The sequence below is a fragment of the Chiloscyllium plagiosum genome, unplaced genomic scaffold (assembly GCF_037043375.1).
Source record: "Chiloscyllium plagiosum isolate Xiang-an unplaced genomic scaffold, Cpla_swu_hap1 HiC_scaffold_8, whole genome shotgun sequence".
Lineage (NCBI taxonomy): Eukaryota > Metazoa > Chordata > Chondrichthyes > Orectolobiformes > Hemiscylliidae > Chiloscyllium > Chiloscyllium plagiosum.
This window is the reverse complement of record NW_028270146.1, coordinates 46,378,503-46,397,007: the sequence shown is the minus strand read 5'-3', so window position 1 is coordinate 46,397,007 and position 18,505 is coordinate 46,378,503. Positions and strand designations below refer to the sequence as shown.

At 41.7% G+C, this 18,505-nt stretch overlaps 1 protein-coding gene across 10 annotated transcripts in view; it reads left to right on the top strand.

The window, feature by feature from the left end:
• Positions 1-18,505, top strand: part of LOC122553527 (echinoderm microtubule-associated protein-like 1) — a 291,564-nt gene that overhangs the window by 206,508 nt on the left and 66,551 nt on the right. For 6 of the 10 annotated variants that reach the window (XM_043697435.2, XM_043697438.2, XM_087989779.1 and 3 more), the window contains 3 exons: positions 6,215-6,265; positions 14,401-14,535; positions 16,508-16,536. In XM_043697435.2, the coding sequence (XP_043553370.1) occupies positions 6,215-6,265; positions 14,401-14,535; positions 16,508-16,536 (215 nt within the window). Of the gene's footprint in view, positions 1-6,214; positions 6,266-14,400; positions 14,536-16,507; positions 16,537-18,505 lie in introns of those variants that run through there. The other 4 variants (XM_087989780.1, XM_043697436.2, XM_043697444.2 and 1 more) reach the window with 2 other exon arrangements.

Sequence of the window (18,505 nt, the reverse complement as noted above, 5' to 3'; positions counted from 1 at the left end):
GTGGTTGGAACAGCATGGAAACAGACCCTTCGGTCCAACTCATCCATGCCGACCAGATATCCTAACTTAATCTAGTCCCATTTACTAGCACTTAGCCCATGTCCCTCTAAACCCTTCCTATTCATATACACATCCAGATGCCTTTTAAATGTTATAATTGCACCAGCCTCCACCACTTCCTCTGGCAGCTCATTCCATACACGCACACTTCTGCATGAAAAGGTTCCCCTTTTGGTGCCTTTTATATCTTTCCCCTCTCACCCTAAACCTATGCCCTCTAATTCTGGACTCCCCCATCCCAGGGAAAAGACCTTGTCTATTTATCCTATCCATGCCCCTCATGATTTTATAAACCTCAATAAGGTCACCCCTCAGCCTCCAACGCTCCGGGGAAAACAGCCCCAGCCTATTCAACCTCTCTGTGTAGCTCCAATCCTCCAACCCTGGCAACATCCTTGTAAATGTTTTTTGAACTTTTTCAATTTTCACAACATCCTTCCAATAGGAATGAGACCAGAATTGCATGCAATATTCCAAATGTAGCCTAACCAATGTCCTGTACAGCCGCAACATGACCTCCCAACTCCTGTACTCAATACTCTGACCAATAAAGGAAAGCTTACCAAACGCCTTCTTCACTATCCTATCTACCTGCAACTCTACTTTCAAGGAACTATGAATCTGCATTCCAAGATCCAATTGTTCAGCAACACTCCCAGGACCTTACCATTAAGTGTACAAGTCCTGCTAAGATTTGCTTTTCCAAAATGCAGCACCTCACATTAATTTAAATTAAACACCATCTGCCACTCCTCAGCCCGTTGGCCCGTCTGACCAAGATCCCATTGTACTCCAAGGTAACCTTCTCCGCTGTCCAGTACTCCTCCAATTTTGGTGTCATCTGCAAATTTAGTAACTATACCTCATACGCTCGCATCCAGATCATTTATATAAATGATGAAAAGTAGTGACCAGCACCAATCCTTGTGACACTCCACTGGTCACAGGCCTCCAGTCTGAAAAACAACCCTCCACCACCAACCTCTGTCTTCTACCTTTGAGCCAGTTGTGTATCCACATGGCTATTCTCCCTGTGTTCCATGAGATCTAATCTTGCTAACCACTCTCCCATGGGGAACCTTGTCAAACACTTTACTGAAGTCCACTGCTGTCCCCTCATCAATCCTCTTTGTTACTTCTTCAAATAACTCAATCAAGTTCATGAGACATGATTTCCCACACACAAAGCCATGCTGACTATTCCTAATCAGTCCTTGCTTTTCCAAATACATGTAAATCCTGTCCCTCAGGATTCCCTCCAACTACCGTCGTCAGGCTCACCGGTCTATAGTTCCCTGGCTTTTCCTTGCCACCTTTCTTAATTAGTGGTACCACATTAGCCAACCTAAAGTCTTCCGGCACCTCACCTGTAACTATCAATGATACAAATTTCTCAGCAAGGGACCCGGCAATCACTTCCTAGCTTCCCACAGAGTTCTAAGATACACCTGATCAGGTCCTGGGGATTTATCCACCTTTATGCATTTCAAGACATTATCTTGACTAACAATTTAGAACACGCAAGTCATTAAGTAGGTAAAAATGAAAGCAAGCTTTGTGTAATCCCAGTTTATTCCTCTCTACCACATGTTGCTTGTATAGTTTGGATGCATGTATCCTTGTGTGATAGCTTCACCAGGTTGACACTTCATTTTAGATGTTCCTAGTGCTGATCATGTCATGCACTCCTGCACTCTTCTTTGAACAAGCATTGGTTCTGGTGTTTTGATAAATATGTCTAAATGAGATATTGCTCTTGTTACTTCCATTCTGCTAGAGAAGGCGCAGAGAGCAAAGTTATATCACTAGAACAGAAAAAGATTCTCAAATATATAGAAAACAGTAATACTGTAGTATTATTCCTGTACACCATTATGTGAATATATTAGCTGGCGATGAGACCCAAAATTAAGTTATTACCTTCAATTTAATTCATTGTAAAATTACAACATCTTGGTTCAATTGCTATGGGATTCAGATTGCGATTAAACAGTTGATTCCAAAGAACAGCGGATAAGTAATTTATGCTAAACCTTTATAAATCTCTGATTTGGCCTCAGCTGGAGAATTATATCCGATTCTGGCAGCACATTTGAGAAAGGATATCAAAGCTTTGGAGATAGTACAGAGGAGATTTACCAAAATGTTCTCAGAGCTGAGGGCACCCGGAATGAGGGAATTTAGTTAAATGCAAATGTTAGGAAAGCTGTGAACATTCTCCTTGGAGGAGAGAAATATTGATGGTTATGTTAAAGTAGGTTCGCTGTAATAGTTTCAGTTCAGGGAGGGGTGATGATAAGGTAGTACAAACTAAAGGTAATTGGCTAAAATGACCAGAAGGGTAATGAGGAGAGTTTATTTTAAAATGCAACAAATTAAAATTTGTAATGTACTGCTGGGAAGATTATCGGAAGTAGATTTAATGGTATTTGAAAGAGGGAATTGAATACAATTTTGGAAATGAAACATTTGCCAGCCATTGGGCTGTGGTGATAGTTATGGGAATGTGGGGATGGGGTCAGGTTAAGAATAAGAGAGTGACAGCATCTTAATGGTTCTTTTAAAGAATTTCAATGGGCTGAATGTCTGCTGCCTTCTGTACTGTATGCTTCTTCAGAGAAAATCTTATTTCTTTGTTTTTGAATGTCAGCTGTCACCACTTCTGAATACTGACCCCAGTGGTTCCTGAAGAACACATTGCCCCCCCCCCATCCACTTCACAATCTTCCCAGCAGCAAGCAAATAGCAAGCAAGTTGAGCGGAACTGTCCAAGGCTCTCAAAGCTGGACAGTCCCATTTAAACAGAGATAGGCACATCCAATGTAGATGGGAGACCACAAGAGGACATCAAGAATGCAGACCACTCTGAAGACTTCAAAGAAAAATGTTAAAATAAGGGAGGCCACAGCTGCCAGGTCTGCATTGTGAAGGGAGCCTACCAATAGGCTAGCATATAGCTGCAGTTCCAATCCCCTAGCATTGATGGCTTGGGGAAAGAAGGAGGTGCAATTTCGCTTAATGAAATCTCCTAATTTATATGGAAAAAATACATTACCTTGACTAGCTATTTGGAACACATAAGCCATTAAGGAGGTAAAAATGAGCTTTGTATAATCCCAGTTTATTTCTCTATACTACATGTTGCTTGCTGTTTAGATGCATGCAGTCCTATGTAGTAGCTTTACCAGGCTGACACTTCATGTTTTAGATTGACCTAATGTTACTATTATCAAGCCCTCCTGAATTCCTCCTTGAGCGAGTATTGGTCCCCGGCTTGCTATTGATGGAAATGCTATTCCATGGGGTTACTGATTGTGGTTGAATACATTTCTGCTACACCCCTCATGGAGCAATTCAAGTCACTGGGGTAAAAGGGAACGCAGTAATAATAGGGGACAATGTAATGAAGGAGAAATTGACTCAGTTCTTTGCAACAAAGAACATGAGTCCAAGAGGCTGTATTGCTTGCCTGCTACTAAGGTTCAGGATAGCTGCTCTGAGTTGGAGAAGAGCCTACAGTGGGAGGGGGAATGTCAAATTGTCATAGTGCACGTAGTTACTAATGACATAGGTTGGATAAGGTAAGAGGTTCTGTAGCATCGGCATGAGGAACTAAGCACCATATCAAGAACCACAACTTCAAAGGTAATACTCTCTTGAGTGGGAACAGTGGGTTCTGGTTCATGGGGGTCTGGCACCATTACTGCGGAGAGTTGGATTTGTACCATTTGGATGGTCTACACCTAATGCTCTGGAGATTCTAAACTAAATCATGGGGGCAAAGAATCACATTTAGCAAGATGTAATAAGTCAAAGCATAAAGACAAAATGAAAGAGAAAAATATTTCATCTGGGAAATTGGAAACAGGCTGTGACAGGAAGCAATAGAAAGGACAGACATAAGAATAAGTCACTGAATCACAATTATTCCAGTGCAGAAGGAGGCCATTCAGCCCACTATGCATGCTGTATTACCTAGTGCCAACCTCCTGCCTTTTTCCTGCATCTTTGCACATCATGTTTATTCACAAAATCATCCAATACTTTCTTTAATGCCTCAATTGAACCTGCCTCCATCATATTTCTGGACAGAGTATTTTATACCTTTTTTTACCCCTGACATCACCCCCTACATTGCTTGTGCATCACTTTAAATGAATACAGCATTCAGAACAAAACTGAGCTGATAGCTCAGATAGAAATCATTAAGTACGATCTGGTAGCCATTGCAGAAATATGGCTGGAAGGATGGCATGGATTGAGACCAGAATTGAAGGGTACAGATAATTAGGAAGGACAGGAAGCTAGGAAAAAGTAGAATGGTGACTCTATTAATTCATGAACATTTGCACAACAGAGAGGGCTGACCTAAGTTCAGTAAACCAGAATGTCAAAGTGGTTTGGGTACTAATGATAAATCATAAGGCTAGAAGTAATTATGGAAGTGGTGTATTGGACCCCTGAACAGTAACCACATGGGAGGATGGAGTGTAAAATAAGAAAGAATGGGACCTTGAGAGAAAAGTAAAGCAAGAATCATGGAGGATCTTAATCTACATACAGACCATAAAAGTCAGACGGGCAAGGGTAGCGGTGATGCGGAGTTCATAGAATGTGATAAATAGCAAGGAGGACTACAGGATGATGCAGATTGGCTAATCAAATGAGCTGAATAGTGGCATGTTTATGGGGGCACAATTTAAACGTAAGGAGCTGGAAGTTTAGCGGGGATTTGATAAAGAAAATGCTTTCACCCCAAGAGTTGGGGCTATCTAGAACCGATTGCCTAAAAAGGTGGTTGAGGTGGGAATCATTGATATTTAAAAGCTATTTCGATGAACACTTGAAATGCCATAGCATACAAGGATATAGTGCAGATGCTGGAAAATAGGATTAGAATAGATGATGTTTGATGATCAATACCAACACAGTGGGCATAACAGCCTGTTTCCATTGCTGTAAAACTCTATGACTGCAATGTTTTCATGGTTTTTGAGAACAGCATGTTCTGGAGCTGACCAGAGAGCAACTAGCTATACCAGATCTGACATCATGCCATACATTACAAACTTTTCTAACTACTGAAGGCATTTTGTAAAGTTGTTGTGAAAAGAAGGCCTGAGAAAAGGAGAGATATAAATATTTTAACTGAGAGGGCAAAAGATTTGTTAAATAGAGTGTAATGTAGAAAAACATGAACTTAACCCATTTCAGCAGGAAGCATTTGATCTGAATGGTGAGAAGTTGCAGAGCTCTGAGATGGAGATGGATCTAGGTGTCTCGGTACAAAGGGTATTTTTAGATATATTTTCTTAGATATATTGTCCCAGTGGTTAGCACTGCTGCCTCACAGCGCCGGAGACCCAGGTTCAAATCCCGCCTTAGGCGACTGACTGTGTGGAGTTTGCACATTCTCCCCGTATCTGCGTGGGTTTCCTCAGGGTGCTCCGATTTCCTCTCACAGTCCCAAAACGTGCAGGTTAGGTGAATTGGCCATGCTAAATTGCCCGTAGTGTTAGGTAGATGTAGGGGAATGGATCTGGGTGGGTGCGCTTCGGAGGGTCGGTGTGGACTTGTTGGGCCGAGGGGCCTGTTTCCACACTGTAAATAATCTAATCTAATATAGACCTACCAAAGTAAGGATGACAGATTTCCTTCCATAAAAGGACATCAGTGAACCAAATGGGTTTTACACCGACTAGTTTCTCTTTCAGATTTGTAAATAAATATAAGGTTCAGTATCTGTCGTGCTGGGATTCAAACCCATGTCTCAAATACTTTAATTTGGGCTTTTCAGTTAGTAGTTCTGTTGCATTACAATAATACTACTGCTTTTCCAGTCACTGTGCATAATCATATTCATAATAGACATATATATTAAAAGAAGTGAGACATGTATTTTCAATAAAGTATTTAACTCAGTTGGAGTGTTTTAAAATCTACATGGTATTGTAACGTTTCACCAACAATGTTTGTATCTGATTTTATCTAGACTGGTGTACTGAGCTATCACCAATTTACAACAGTTTTGAGTAACATTTATAATTGTTTTCACCTACATGATGTGTGTTTTCATAAGCTTTTCTTCTTTTTTGTCTTTTTATTTTTGTTCATTTTCTTCTCATTCCAAATCGCATCTCATTTCTGGATGTAGAAAGCAAAGGTGTCTGACTAGTATGTCTAAACTGACTAAAACTGCCAAAAGGTGAGGCTACCTTAAACTAAATTGAAATAGAAACTTGAATAGAGCGCTCTGCTGTGATATATACCTTGCTTTCCATACTTACTGACACCTTTGTTTAGATAACTAAACAAATTCAGTAATTATGTTTGGGAAAGAAAGGGGCCTCTATTATAGCTGGAATAATTTAATGAAAAGTTGACTGGAATGAATAAAGGTGTTAAAACGAGCTTTTCAGGACTAATTGGCATTTTAGGAGAAAGTGAGGACTGCAGATGCTGGAGATCAGAGCTGAAAATGTGTTGCTGGAAAAGCGCAGCAGGTCAGGCAGCATCCAAGGAGCAGGAGAATCGATGTTTCGGGCATGAGCCCTTCTTCAGGAATGGCATTTTGTTTGGCATTTTATTTGGCATTTTAGCAAGTTAGCAATGTTAATTGTATGTGTGTTGTTTATGCTGAATAGAACTCATGGGGAAAAAAGGTCACACTAATCAAGCAATTCCCTCAAATAGTATCTTCCTATATCAGAACCATTCTACATTGGAAGAGGGCATTTGTCTTCTTTAACCTGAATCTTATGGTTTATCGATCAGACAGCATCCTACTATGGGTTCTGATGATGAATCCAAAGTATTCCTTTTGTTATCTCAGGGGCAGATGTTTATTCCTCAATAAATTTATCTGCTTAAACTGGATCTCATATATGTGTAATATTTCATTTCTTTAGGTTATTGAATGATGCAGCAGTCAATACTTATTTCCACTCATACACAGGGATTCTGAACATTAGTCATTGTTAGAGGCCATTTGCTACTTTCAAAATTATTCTCACCATTAAGTGAGAAGTAATGTTTCCTTCCTGAGCTATGAAAATCAGCATGAGGCACTTCCCAAAGGTAAAACTAAGTAGGCTGTAGATACAGACGTGAATGCAAGCAATTAGAAAGGTTTCTGTTAAATAGGCAGCTGTTTCTTCTTTACATGAAAAATGGATTGCTTTGTATTTTTTTAATACAAGCACACAATTCAATTGAGGAGAAAGTGAGGTCTGCAGATGCTGGAGATCAAAGTTGAAACTTTATTGCTGGAACAGCACAGCAGGTCAGGCAGCATCCAGGGAACAGGAGATTCGACGTTTCGGGCACAGGCCCTTCTTCAATTGAATCTACTCTGGTCCATTATTCATTTGTTTGGATAATTCCATTCATAGAAGCTGTAGTATTTGCTTCGTGTTAGAAAAATACAACTCTCAGCAATTTAAAGCTAAAGTCCAATTGTTGGAAGTTTTACTAAATGTTATTCTGGGTTTTCAAATTGTTTTTACTAATGTTGTTAATAAGGGGTGGCATGGTGGCTCAGTGGTTAGCATTGCTGCCTCACAGTGCCAGGGACCTGGGTTCGATTCCAGCCTCGGGCGACTGTCTGTGTGGAGTTTCTACCCATGTGTGCGTGGGTTTCCTCCCGGTGCTCTGGTTTCCTCCCACAGTCCAAAGATGTGCAGGTTAGGTGAATTGGTCATGCTAAATTGCCCATAGAGTTAGGTGCATTAGTTAGGGGGAATGGGTCTGGGTGGGTTACTCTTCAGAGGGTTGGTGTGGACTAGTTGGACCGAAGGGCCTGTTTCCACACTGTAGAGAATCTAATCTAAAAAAAACCTCCCTTTGTTTCACTAACCAGCGAATTATTGGCTATAAAGCTTTTTTGAATATCAGGAAATTGAATTTCTCACAGGTTTTTGTGTTTCATCAGCTAATATTGGAGCTGCGAAAAATAAAGTTAACAAATGACTAAATAAACTTCATGATTTCATACTCTGTAGGCACTCTCAGATTCTTAGGTAAATTAGTTGGAAGTAATAATCAGATAATGATGTTTGAACGTTATCTCTGTGGTCAAGAGTAACCCATGCACACAAGGTAGTAATATTCTTTCTCATATATCATCAGAATCTGCAAAGAAAATATTGTTGTCATCCCATTTCTCTAAATAGCTCCAAAAGATTGAAAGAAAATGCTTTGTTGTCTATGTAGTTTTGGTGGTAACTTTTGGAAACCTTAGGATATCTGGGGCAGGATACAAGTGCTGAAAGTGACGAAAATAAAATGTATCTTCAATTGATGTCGTGAACTGTTGTTGACATTTCAAAAAGTGAATTGAGGTGAATATTGCACAATATTGCCATATTGAAAAATGGAAATTCTTTCTTTTCCACAGATCCATGCTGCAGTTTTCTAAACCAGTTTAAATTTGTTTTTCTTATTCACAAATATTTATTTTCCTCTTCCATACAACTTTTCTCTTTCACTACTTATATTCTAATTTTTCTCCAGAAAACCATTTCTGGAATGCCATGTGTTGTTCTGGTGGTCATAATATTTTTAAAAAATGCTTTGGAGAGGGAGCAAAAAGATTATACGGATGATACCAGAACTGTAAGGTATGCCTGTTTCAAAAAGATGACCGGGCTTGTTCGCTTTTCTCTTGTAACTAATAAGTTGTGAGTTGATTTTTATCGAGGAGAGTAGACACAGAGAGAATATTTCCACTTAAGGGGAAGAGAAAAAAGCTAGATGCTGCTGATGTGAACTAGTCACAAAGAAATCAGATGGACAGTTCAGAAAAAAAAATTAAACTAGAGACTGGTGAGAATGTGGAACTCATTATCGCAGGGAGTATTTGATGTATTTGAGAGAAAGCTGTATAAGAATATGGAGGAGAAGAAATAGAGGATGATGCTAATAAATAAGCAAGGATGGGAGGATGCTCAAGTGATGTCTTCATGTCAGAATTTGGGCCAAGTAAACTGTTTTTTTGTGAATCCCTAAAAATTCTGTGTAACTCTAAGTAACTTGCTCAGTTTCTAGGGGGTCAGTTAGTCCATTTGCCTGGACAGCTGGTTTGCAACGCAGAATAACTCCAACAATTGGGTTCAATTGCTGTAATGGCTGAGATTACCTTGAAGGTCCCTCCTTCTCAACCTCACCCCTCTCCTGAAGCACGGTGACCTTCAGATTAAACCACCATCAGTCATCTGTCTCAGAGCAGCCCTGTGGTCCCGGAACGACTATGGCTATTTCACCTTTTACATTATTAGTTTATGGATCCATGAATAAGACAGAGGACAATTTTCCAGTTTTCTTTATTTTCAATACCTTTGTGTTCTTCAGGCCTTTGGAATGTAACTTTTTCACATTTTGTCCTCATCATGAGCATGAAATGTTTCCTGCAGACAGCTGTTGCATGTTTCAGATTCAAATTAAGCACTTTTCCTTTGGACCCAAAACTACATCCCGGACCCAAAGTATTGTTCTTCGTGGACTACCATTTGATTCCAATTTCTAAATCTCTTCCAACATGTTTGAAGGGTCCTTGTGGCACAGTGATAGTGTCCCTTCTCTGGCCTGTGGAGTCTCAGGTTCAAGTTGCAGCTACTCCAGGGGTGGATAATAACATCACTGATTTAAAAAATAATCAATCTTTGATTGAATAGCAATCTCTGATTTAAAAAGAAACATGTTTCAGTGAGACTTCAAGTTTAGTGTGATTCAGAAATGAAATATAACCTGCTTTATTCTTTTTAACTTGTGCCATTTAGAATTGTAGAACCCATATGCTTTAGAAAGCAGGCATTTGGCCCATCAAATCTGCACTGACCCTCTGACAAGCATCCCACTTAAACCCAGCACCCCCCACCCCCATCCTTGTAACCCAGCATTTCCCATGGCTAATCCTCCTAGCCTGCACATCCTCGGTCATTACAATGCAATTTAGCATGGCCAATCCACCTAACCTGGATGTTTTTGGTTTGTGGGAGACATTCAGAGCACCTGGAGGAAACCCACGCAGCATGGAGAGAGCATGCAAACTCCACGTAGACAGTTGCCCAAATTTGGAATCGAACCCAGGCCCCTGGCACTGTGAGGCAGCAGTGCTAACCACTCAGCCACTGTGCCACCCTTTTAGGCCCTTGATCAAGCGTCCGTACACATTCCACAAAAACCTCAAATTTAAAATTCTCATCCTTTGTTTTCAAAATCCTCCATAGCCTCACAACCTCCACATTTGCAATCTGCTCCAACCCTGCAACCCTCCAAGTAATTGGCTTTCCACCAACACTGGGCTCTGCTGGGGAGCTCTTTACTGGGTGGGCCTTCAACAGCTAATCTCTAAACTCCAGTATTCCTTCCTTGCCTGCACCACCTTTCTACCTTTGCGTATCGTCTTATAGCCTGACCTAGTGAGTGCCATTGCCTTTGGTTTGGTGTCAGGTTTTCTCCCTGTGAAGAACCTTGGGAAGTTTTGTTTCTACATTAAATATACTATGTAAATTAAGGTTAATATTTTTGAGCACCCTTGTAGAGATATATTTCAATCTGTATTCCGGCTTGAATTTGAACCACAAATAAAAAGAAAATGTTTCAACTATGACATGACTCATAAAACCATATGATCAGAAAAAGTAGATGCAGAAGTAGGCTATTCAGCCCATCAAGTCTGCTCTGCTTTTCAATGACACCACGATTGATCTGATAATCTAGAACTTCCGTTTTCTGCCTTTTTCCCATAATCCTCGATTCCTGTACTGGTTAAAAATCTATCTCAGCCTTGAATATACTTAATGACCCAATGTCTACAGGCAACTGTGATAAAGAATCCCACAGATTCACAACACTATGACAGAAGAAATTTCTCCTCGTCTCCTAATTAAATGAACTACCTCTTATCCTGCATCTGGTCTAAAACTCTCACAAGGGGAAACAAGCTTTCTGCATTCTCATCTATCTTGACAAGCCCACTAATGTATTCCTTTAGTTTCTTTACTTTGTCTGAACAATTTTACATTCAGCAAGGAATTATTTGTGGGTGGTAAAGATTTCTGTAGGAACAGAAATGTCTCCACAAATGCATGTGGCAGAGCTAAAATAAAAGATTGTGTCTCAGCACAGATAGTTCTGTGGTGTGTTGAGGGTAAATATTATTTAATTCCCAGTAGACGGCTGGCAACGAAGAATGTCATGTACTTTATCATCCTCCTTTGATAATAATAAGATACAAATGGAAATTCCAGTAAAAACCATTTATTTTCCCAACATCAATACAATCAGTAAATAAGGCAAGATTAGAATCAATTCTAAAAACCCATTTCAGCTGCCAAGATAATTTCAGAGCTGCCATATTCAAAAAAAGGCTAGAATTCCAAGGAAGATGTAGAGAAAATGAACATCCGATGTTCAATCAGTTGGATCATCTATACATATTATTCTGTGCTAGTCGTGTATAACCAGCATTGATTTAATACTGCAAATTTAAGAAGGAATCCTATGATTGAAAAATAGAACAGGATTCCCCCAAAAAATCATAAGTTACAGGAACAGAATCAAACCATTAGGCCCATTGAGTCTGCTTCACCATTGGATCATGGCTGACATGTTTCTTAACCCCATTCTCCTGCCTTCTTTCCGTAACCCTTGATTCCCTTATTAATCAAGGACTTATCCATCTCTGTCTTAAATACACTCAATGACTTGGCCCTCCACAGCCCCTCTGCGGCAATGAGTTCACAGATTCACCACCTTCTGGCTGAAGGAATTCCTCCTCATCTCAATAGGGTAACCCCTTCACTCTGAGGCTGTGCCCTCGCATTCTAGACTCTCCTCCTAGTGGAAGTAGCTTCTGTAAGTCCATTATATCCAGGCTGCTCAATATTCTGCAAGTTTCAATCAGACCCCCACTCATCCTTCGAAAGTCCATCAAGTACAGTCCTCAATCGTTCCTCCTAAGACAAGCCCTTCATTCCCAGGATCATTCTTGTAAACCTCCTCTGGGTCTTCTCTCCAACACCAACACATCTTCCTTAGAAATGGGGCCCAAAGCTGCTCACAATATTCCAAATATGGTCTGACCAGAGTCCTATACAGACTCAGCAGTATGTTTCTACTCTTGTATTCTAGCCCTTTTGAAATGAATATTAACATCGGGGCAGATTTTTTTTTTACTTTTCAAATAGACGCTGAATAAGTAGTAAAACAAATTGGAAAATTATCCACTACCTTAGAGAAATGCACAGAATATCCTCAATTCTTAAAGACTGGAGTCATTATGGCACAGAAGGAGACCATTCATTGACTCCATGCTGACTCTCTGTAAAGCAGTCCATTCAGTCACATTCTCCTGTTCTTTCTGTACAACTCTGCCATTTTATTTCTTGCATGCTTCCAACACCCTCATTAGTAGGGAGATCATTGCTACTTGCCATGTTAAAAAAGGTTTCTCCTCACATCCCCACTAACTCTCTTCCTCAAAACGTTAAATCTGTGGCCCGTCATCCTTGCACCATCAGCTTTTCTATGTCTACCTTATCTAAACCTGTCATAATCTTATGCACAGCAGGTCAGGCAGCATCCAAGGAGCAGGAGAATCGACGTTTCGGGCATGAGCCCTTCTTCAGGAATCAGGCTCATGCCCGAAACGTCGATTCTCCTGTTCCTTGGATGCTGCCTGACCTGCTGCACTTTTCCAGCAACACATTTTCAGCTCTGATCTCCAGCATCTGCAGTCCTCACTTTCTCCTATAATCTTATGCACCTCTATCAAATCTCTTTGTCTCCTTTGCTCCAATAAAATAACCCACCGACTCCCACAGCTACCTGGATTACACCTCTTCCCACCCTACCTTTGCAAAAATGCCATCCCATATTCCCAATTCCTCCGCCTCCGCCGTATCTGCTCCCAGGAGGACTAGTTCCACCACAGAACACACTGGATAGCCTCCTTCTTTAGAGACCACAATTTCCCTTCCCACGTGGTTAAAGATGCCCTCCAACGCATCTTGTCCACATCCTGCACCTCCGCCCTCAGACCCCACCCCTCCAACCGTAACAAGGACTGAACGCCCCTGGTGCTTACCTTCCACCCTACCAACCTTTGCATAAACCAAATCATCCGCCGATATTTCCGCCACCTTCAAACGGACCCCACCACCAGGGATATATTTCCCTCCCCACCCCTCTCCGCCTTCCGCAAAGACCGTTCCCTCCATGACTACCTGGTCAGGTCCACGCCCCCCTACAACCCACTCTCCCATCCTGGCACCTTCCCGTGCCACCGCAGGAGCTGTAAAACCTGTGCCCACACCTCCTCCCTCACCGCCATCCAAGGCCCTAAAGGAGCCTTCCACATCCATCAAAGTTTTACCTGCACATCCACCAATATCATTTATTGTATCCGTTGCTCCCAATGCGGTCTCCTCTACATTGGGGAGACTGGACGCCTCCTAGCAGAGCGCTTTAGGGAACATCTCCGGGACACCCGCACCAATCAATCACACCGCCCTGTGGCCCAACATTTCAACTCCCCCTCCCACTCTGCCAAGGACATGGAGGTCCTGGGCCTCCTTCACCGCCGCTCCCTCACCACCCCATGCCTGGAGGAAGAACGCCTCATCTTCCGCCTCGGAACACTTCAACCCCAGGGCATCAATGTGGACTTCAACAGTTTCCTCATTTCCCCTTCCCCCACCTCACTCCAGTTCCAAACTTCCAGCTCAGCACCATCCCCATGACCTGTCCTACCTGCCTATCTTCTTTTCCACCTATCCACTCCACCCTCCTCTCTGACCTATCACCTTCATCCCACCCCCATCCACCCATTGTACTCTTTGCTACCTTCCCCCATCCTCCTCCCTGACCTATCACCTTCATCCCCACCCCCACTCACCTATTGTACTCAATGCTACTTTCTCCCCACCCTCACCCTCCTCTCATTTATCTCTCCACCCTTCAGGCACTCGGCCTGTATTCCTGATGAAGGGCTTTTGCCCGAAACGTCGATTTTACTGCTCCTCGGATGCTGCCTGAACTGCTGTGCTTTTCCAGCACCACTAATCCAGAATCTGGTTTCTAGCATCTGCAGTCATTGTTTTTACCTCCAATAAGAACAACCTTGACAACTTGGTTTCTTGGTATTTAAGATGTAGGCTTTTAATATATTCAGTTTTTCCTTAACTGTAGTATATTTACATTACCTTGAAGTAAAATCTGAAGAAAGCTGCTGTATCATTGGAGAACACTGCATTTGAAATGAGAAGCTGGTTCTCAACTAAATACAACTGCAGCACAGACATTAAAGTTTCAGCTAATGAGCCATATTTTTAAATGCAGTTCTGTGAAGAGAAGCAACTCTTCTGAGCGAGTGTCATCTGTTGCACGTAGAGAAAGCTTTGGAGAGTCAAAGAACAGCAGGACCCGCACTGGCTCAACTAGCAGTGGTTCCAGTGGGAAAAAAACCAGCGACAGGTAAACGAAAGTGCTTATTTATAGTTTCTCACATTCTTGCTCCACCTGTAATACTAAACTGAGGTTTAATTGTCTTAATTCATGAAAAAAAAAGATTCACATGTTATTTGTGACTTCCTAGCTTCCATAGTAAGGTAGCGTAAGCTGGGGAGAAAAACACCACTTCCTTCGAGCTCAAAGAGCGCAATCTGAAGTAAACCTATTGACATGAGAGGATTTATTACTCTCTTGTGCAGCACCATGGGGTATTACTCAGACAGGAGGAAAATTTGAAATATGTTTTCTCAAAAGTAACAGTAAAGAGTGTTAATTTACATCTGTGAAGTTTGAATTGTTATGAAATGACTTGAATTTATAGGGCCACTAAATAAAGGTTGATTTCAGGTTTCAATAGTCTGGATTTTGTGGCCCTCTGCCAGCTTGTTTGAAGGGACTGGTGGAAGTGTTGAACAACACTTAGTGGGCGGCACGGTGGCACAGTGGTTAGCACTGCTGCCTCACAGCGCCTGAGACCCGGGTTCAATTCCCGACTCAGGCGACTGACTGTGTGGAGTTTGCATGTTCTCCCCGTGTCTGCGTGGGTTTCCTCCGGGTGCTCCGGTTTCCTCCCACAGTCCAAAGATGTGCAGGGTCAGGTGAATTGGCTATACTAAATTCCCCTAGTGCTAGGTAAGGGGTAAATGTAGGGGTATCGATTGGTTTCGCTTCGGCGGGTCGGTGTGGACTTGTTGGGCCGAAGGGCCTGTTTCCACACTGTAATGTAATCTAAAAAAAAACACTTGCTCTTGAGGCCTTTAGGTAGCTAATTAATGACCACTTCAGAGCCCTGTCTTGCTCCCATCACTATCCTCTCTGTGGCATGGTGAGACCCAGACAAAGCTGGGTCAAATTTTTGTGTGTGAGTGGGGTGTCAAGCAAGAAGGTGGGACCCTTCTTTCTGGTGGTCCTCTATGCCTATTGGAGACATTCCCCACCTCTTTACACTCCACCTCCTTTTGCCCATTTTTGGAGTCAGCTAGCCAAGTCCCACAATACCCCAGATTAAACTGCAATGCAACTTCCAAACTTCCTCCTCTTTGTGAACTGGCTGTAGTCCCAGCAATGTTTATCATTCAGACCATGTTGGGAATATAGGTCCGTTGGAATGGCTGGTAACTCTCTAAGGTGGACTATACACTTCAAATAAAGGTGAAGGTCTCAACAGAGACTTAACACACCATGAAATGGCTGTGCAGCAGATGACTTTTTCACGGGTGAGCTCTCAACCAGCATTTCACTCTGGCAGGTACTGGACACACCATCCTCCAAGATTCAGCTCAGTGGCTACTATGTGATCATCTTGAGTAGATAATGCTGATAGATTGATGCAGGGTGACCAATAGTTGTTGAATTAATTTGACATCATGTCAATAGATTAGATTACCTACAGAATGGCCCAACAAGTCCACACCGACCCTCTGAAGAGTAGCCCATCCAGACCCATTCCCCTACTTTATACTTACCCCTGACTAATGCACCTAACATATGGACAATTTAGCATGGCCAATTCATCTGACCTGCACATCTTTGGATTGTGAAAGGAAACCGGAGAACTTAGAGAAAACCCACGCAGAATCTGCAAACTCCACACAGACAGTTACCTGAGGTGGGAATCAAACCCAGGTCTCTGGCACTGTGAGGCAGCAGTGCTAACCACAGAGCCACTGTGGCACCCCTATTGTGAAGGCCAGCTGAATCTGGTATCTTTTGCACTTCTGTGCTTGATGAGCTACAAGTAGCTGAATTGACTAAGTGTCCCATGTACTGTGGATGATAGCCTGCCAGTGGTGTTGTGACAGCTTTAAGGGGAGTTCCAACTCATTTTTTCGACTTTTTTTTGGACTAGAAAAGTAATTATGCTGTTATTATAAGCAATCTAATGTAAGAGATACTAATGGTGTAGAGATTCAGTCTAATATTATTTCTTTCACAGCAAGCCCAAGGATCCTCTCTTTAATGCAGGTGAGTAGCTCAAAAATTAATTCCTTTTCAGTAGCAGTTTTCCAAAGTGTTTGTTTCAATTGTTGTGAAAGTATGACATTCTTTATCTTTTTTGTGCTTTACATCTTTTTCTAATTTGATTTCCTTTCTTTTTGAAAAGAAATCTCTTGCTTTTCATTTTCCTACATTTTCAAATACCTAATTTTGGAAAGCTAGGGATAAGGATTAAACCAGAATACCACAGCAGTGTGTCATCACATCAGGCATTCATAAAATTGCTGAGATAGAAACCATGTGGGACCTACTGACTGACGCTGAGACATAAGTTTTGTGTTAAACAATAATGAGTCACAATATGATACTGAAACAGTGTATCCTTTCTTTTGCTTGATACATTTGTTAAAGATAATTGCTATCAAGAGTGTGTTTTCTGAGGTTTCCTGTCTCTCCCCTTCCAATTTGCCCACCCACCTTTTCAGGACTTATGCATTTTCACATATCTTCTTCAACTAGGATACATTGCATGTGTAGTCTTTAGGAAGTTTCATACTAACCATTTCTCCTCCCTTTGGTGTCCACAATGGAATAAATTATGTCTACACAGTGCTTCCCATAGGAATCCAGTCAAGGATAGGACCATTGTATTGGTATTCCAGGCTTAAGCGCAATACTAATAGAGAATGCTCTGTTAGAGGTCCCCGTCTTTCAGATGCAATGTTAACCCAAGTCCCTGTCTGCTCTCTCTATACGTAAACAAAACAACCTTGGCACTATTCAAAAAAAAAGAGTGATGGAATCTCCTTAGTGTCCAGACCAATGTTAATCCCATAACTAAAGTCACTAAAACACACTATTTAGGCATGCATCTCATCAATGTTTGTGGACCTGGCTGTGTGCAAATGGGTAACGAAGCTTCCTGCATTATAACAGTGAGAATACTCTAAAAGTATGTCATTGGCCAAAAGCACTTAAGAATGATCCAAGGTCATAAAGGCATTCTCCAAATCAATTCTACATGTAGAAGTTCTTCTTAAGAGTAGGACGTACTCAGCCAAAAGCTACAATAAAAGAAACCACACATATAAATATTACCCCACTTATTCACATACCTGGTTCTTCATCTTCACACATACATACCTGTTTCCCCAGTCCTTCTGCTAGCTGCTTAGCACTAGAAAGCTAACCTCTAACTGGTTCCCTCCCCAACACAGTAGATAGCAACAATATTTGTTCATTCACAGCCCCTGTGGTATGGAAAACACGTCACATCAAAGATGCTTCACAGGAAGAGGTATCAGCGGAACCAGCCATTTTGGTTAAAGATACATTTACTGACAGTTGTCAAGAATGTAAAAGATGTAACCTATTAGAGGGGTTTGTGGACAGAATTTCATTTGAGACCTGGACATCTGAAGGCATGACTGACTCTTAGAATAAAGGAAAGGGGGGATGCACCAGAAGCCCAAGTGGGTGGAATGGCAGTTGTGGAAGGGCCTGTCAGACTGGAGAGGTTTATATTGATGGGGACTGGCAAGGCCAGGAAGGAATCTAAACAGGGTTAGAATTTCTAGTATGTTGCCCTACAAGCAATATGAAAACACTGATTCGGAGGTTTGGTCGAGAGATGAGGTGGAAAGTTAGAGCTCTATATCATTAACATACTTCTAAATGCTGCCCTTATATCTGCAAATCATGTTACCTAGAGGTAGGCAGATGAAAATGAGGGGGATGCAAATGTTGTGTCCTTGTGAGACTTCAGGGAGGATCCTGTTGGTGATGCTTCATCTCTGATTTGTTAAGCTGTATTTAAGAATAGAACCAAGTGAATGTAGTATTTCTGAGAATGGAGTGAAGGCCTGCTACACAGGAAGAATGGTAAGAGAACAGGAGAAAGTGAGGACTGCAGATGCTGGAGATCAGAGGCGAGAGTATCGTGCTGGAAAGGTACAGCAGGTCAGGCAGCATCCGAGGAACAATGTTTCGGGCATAA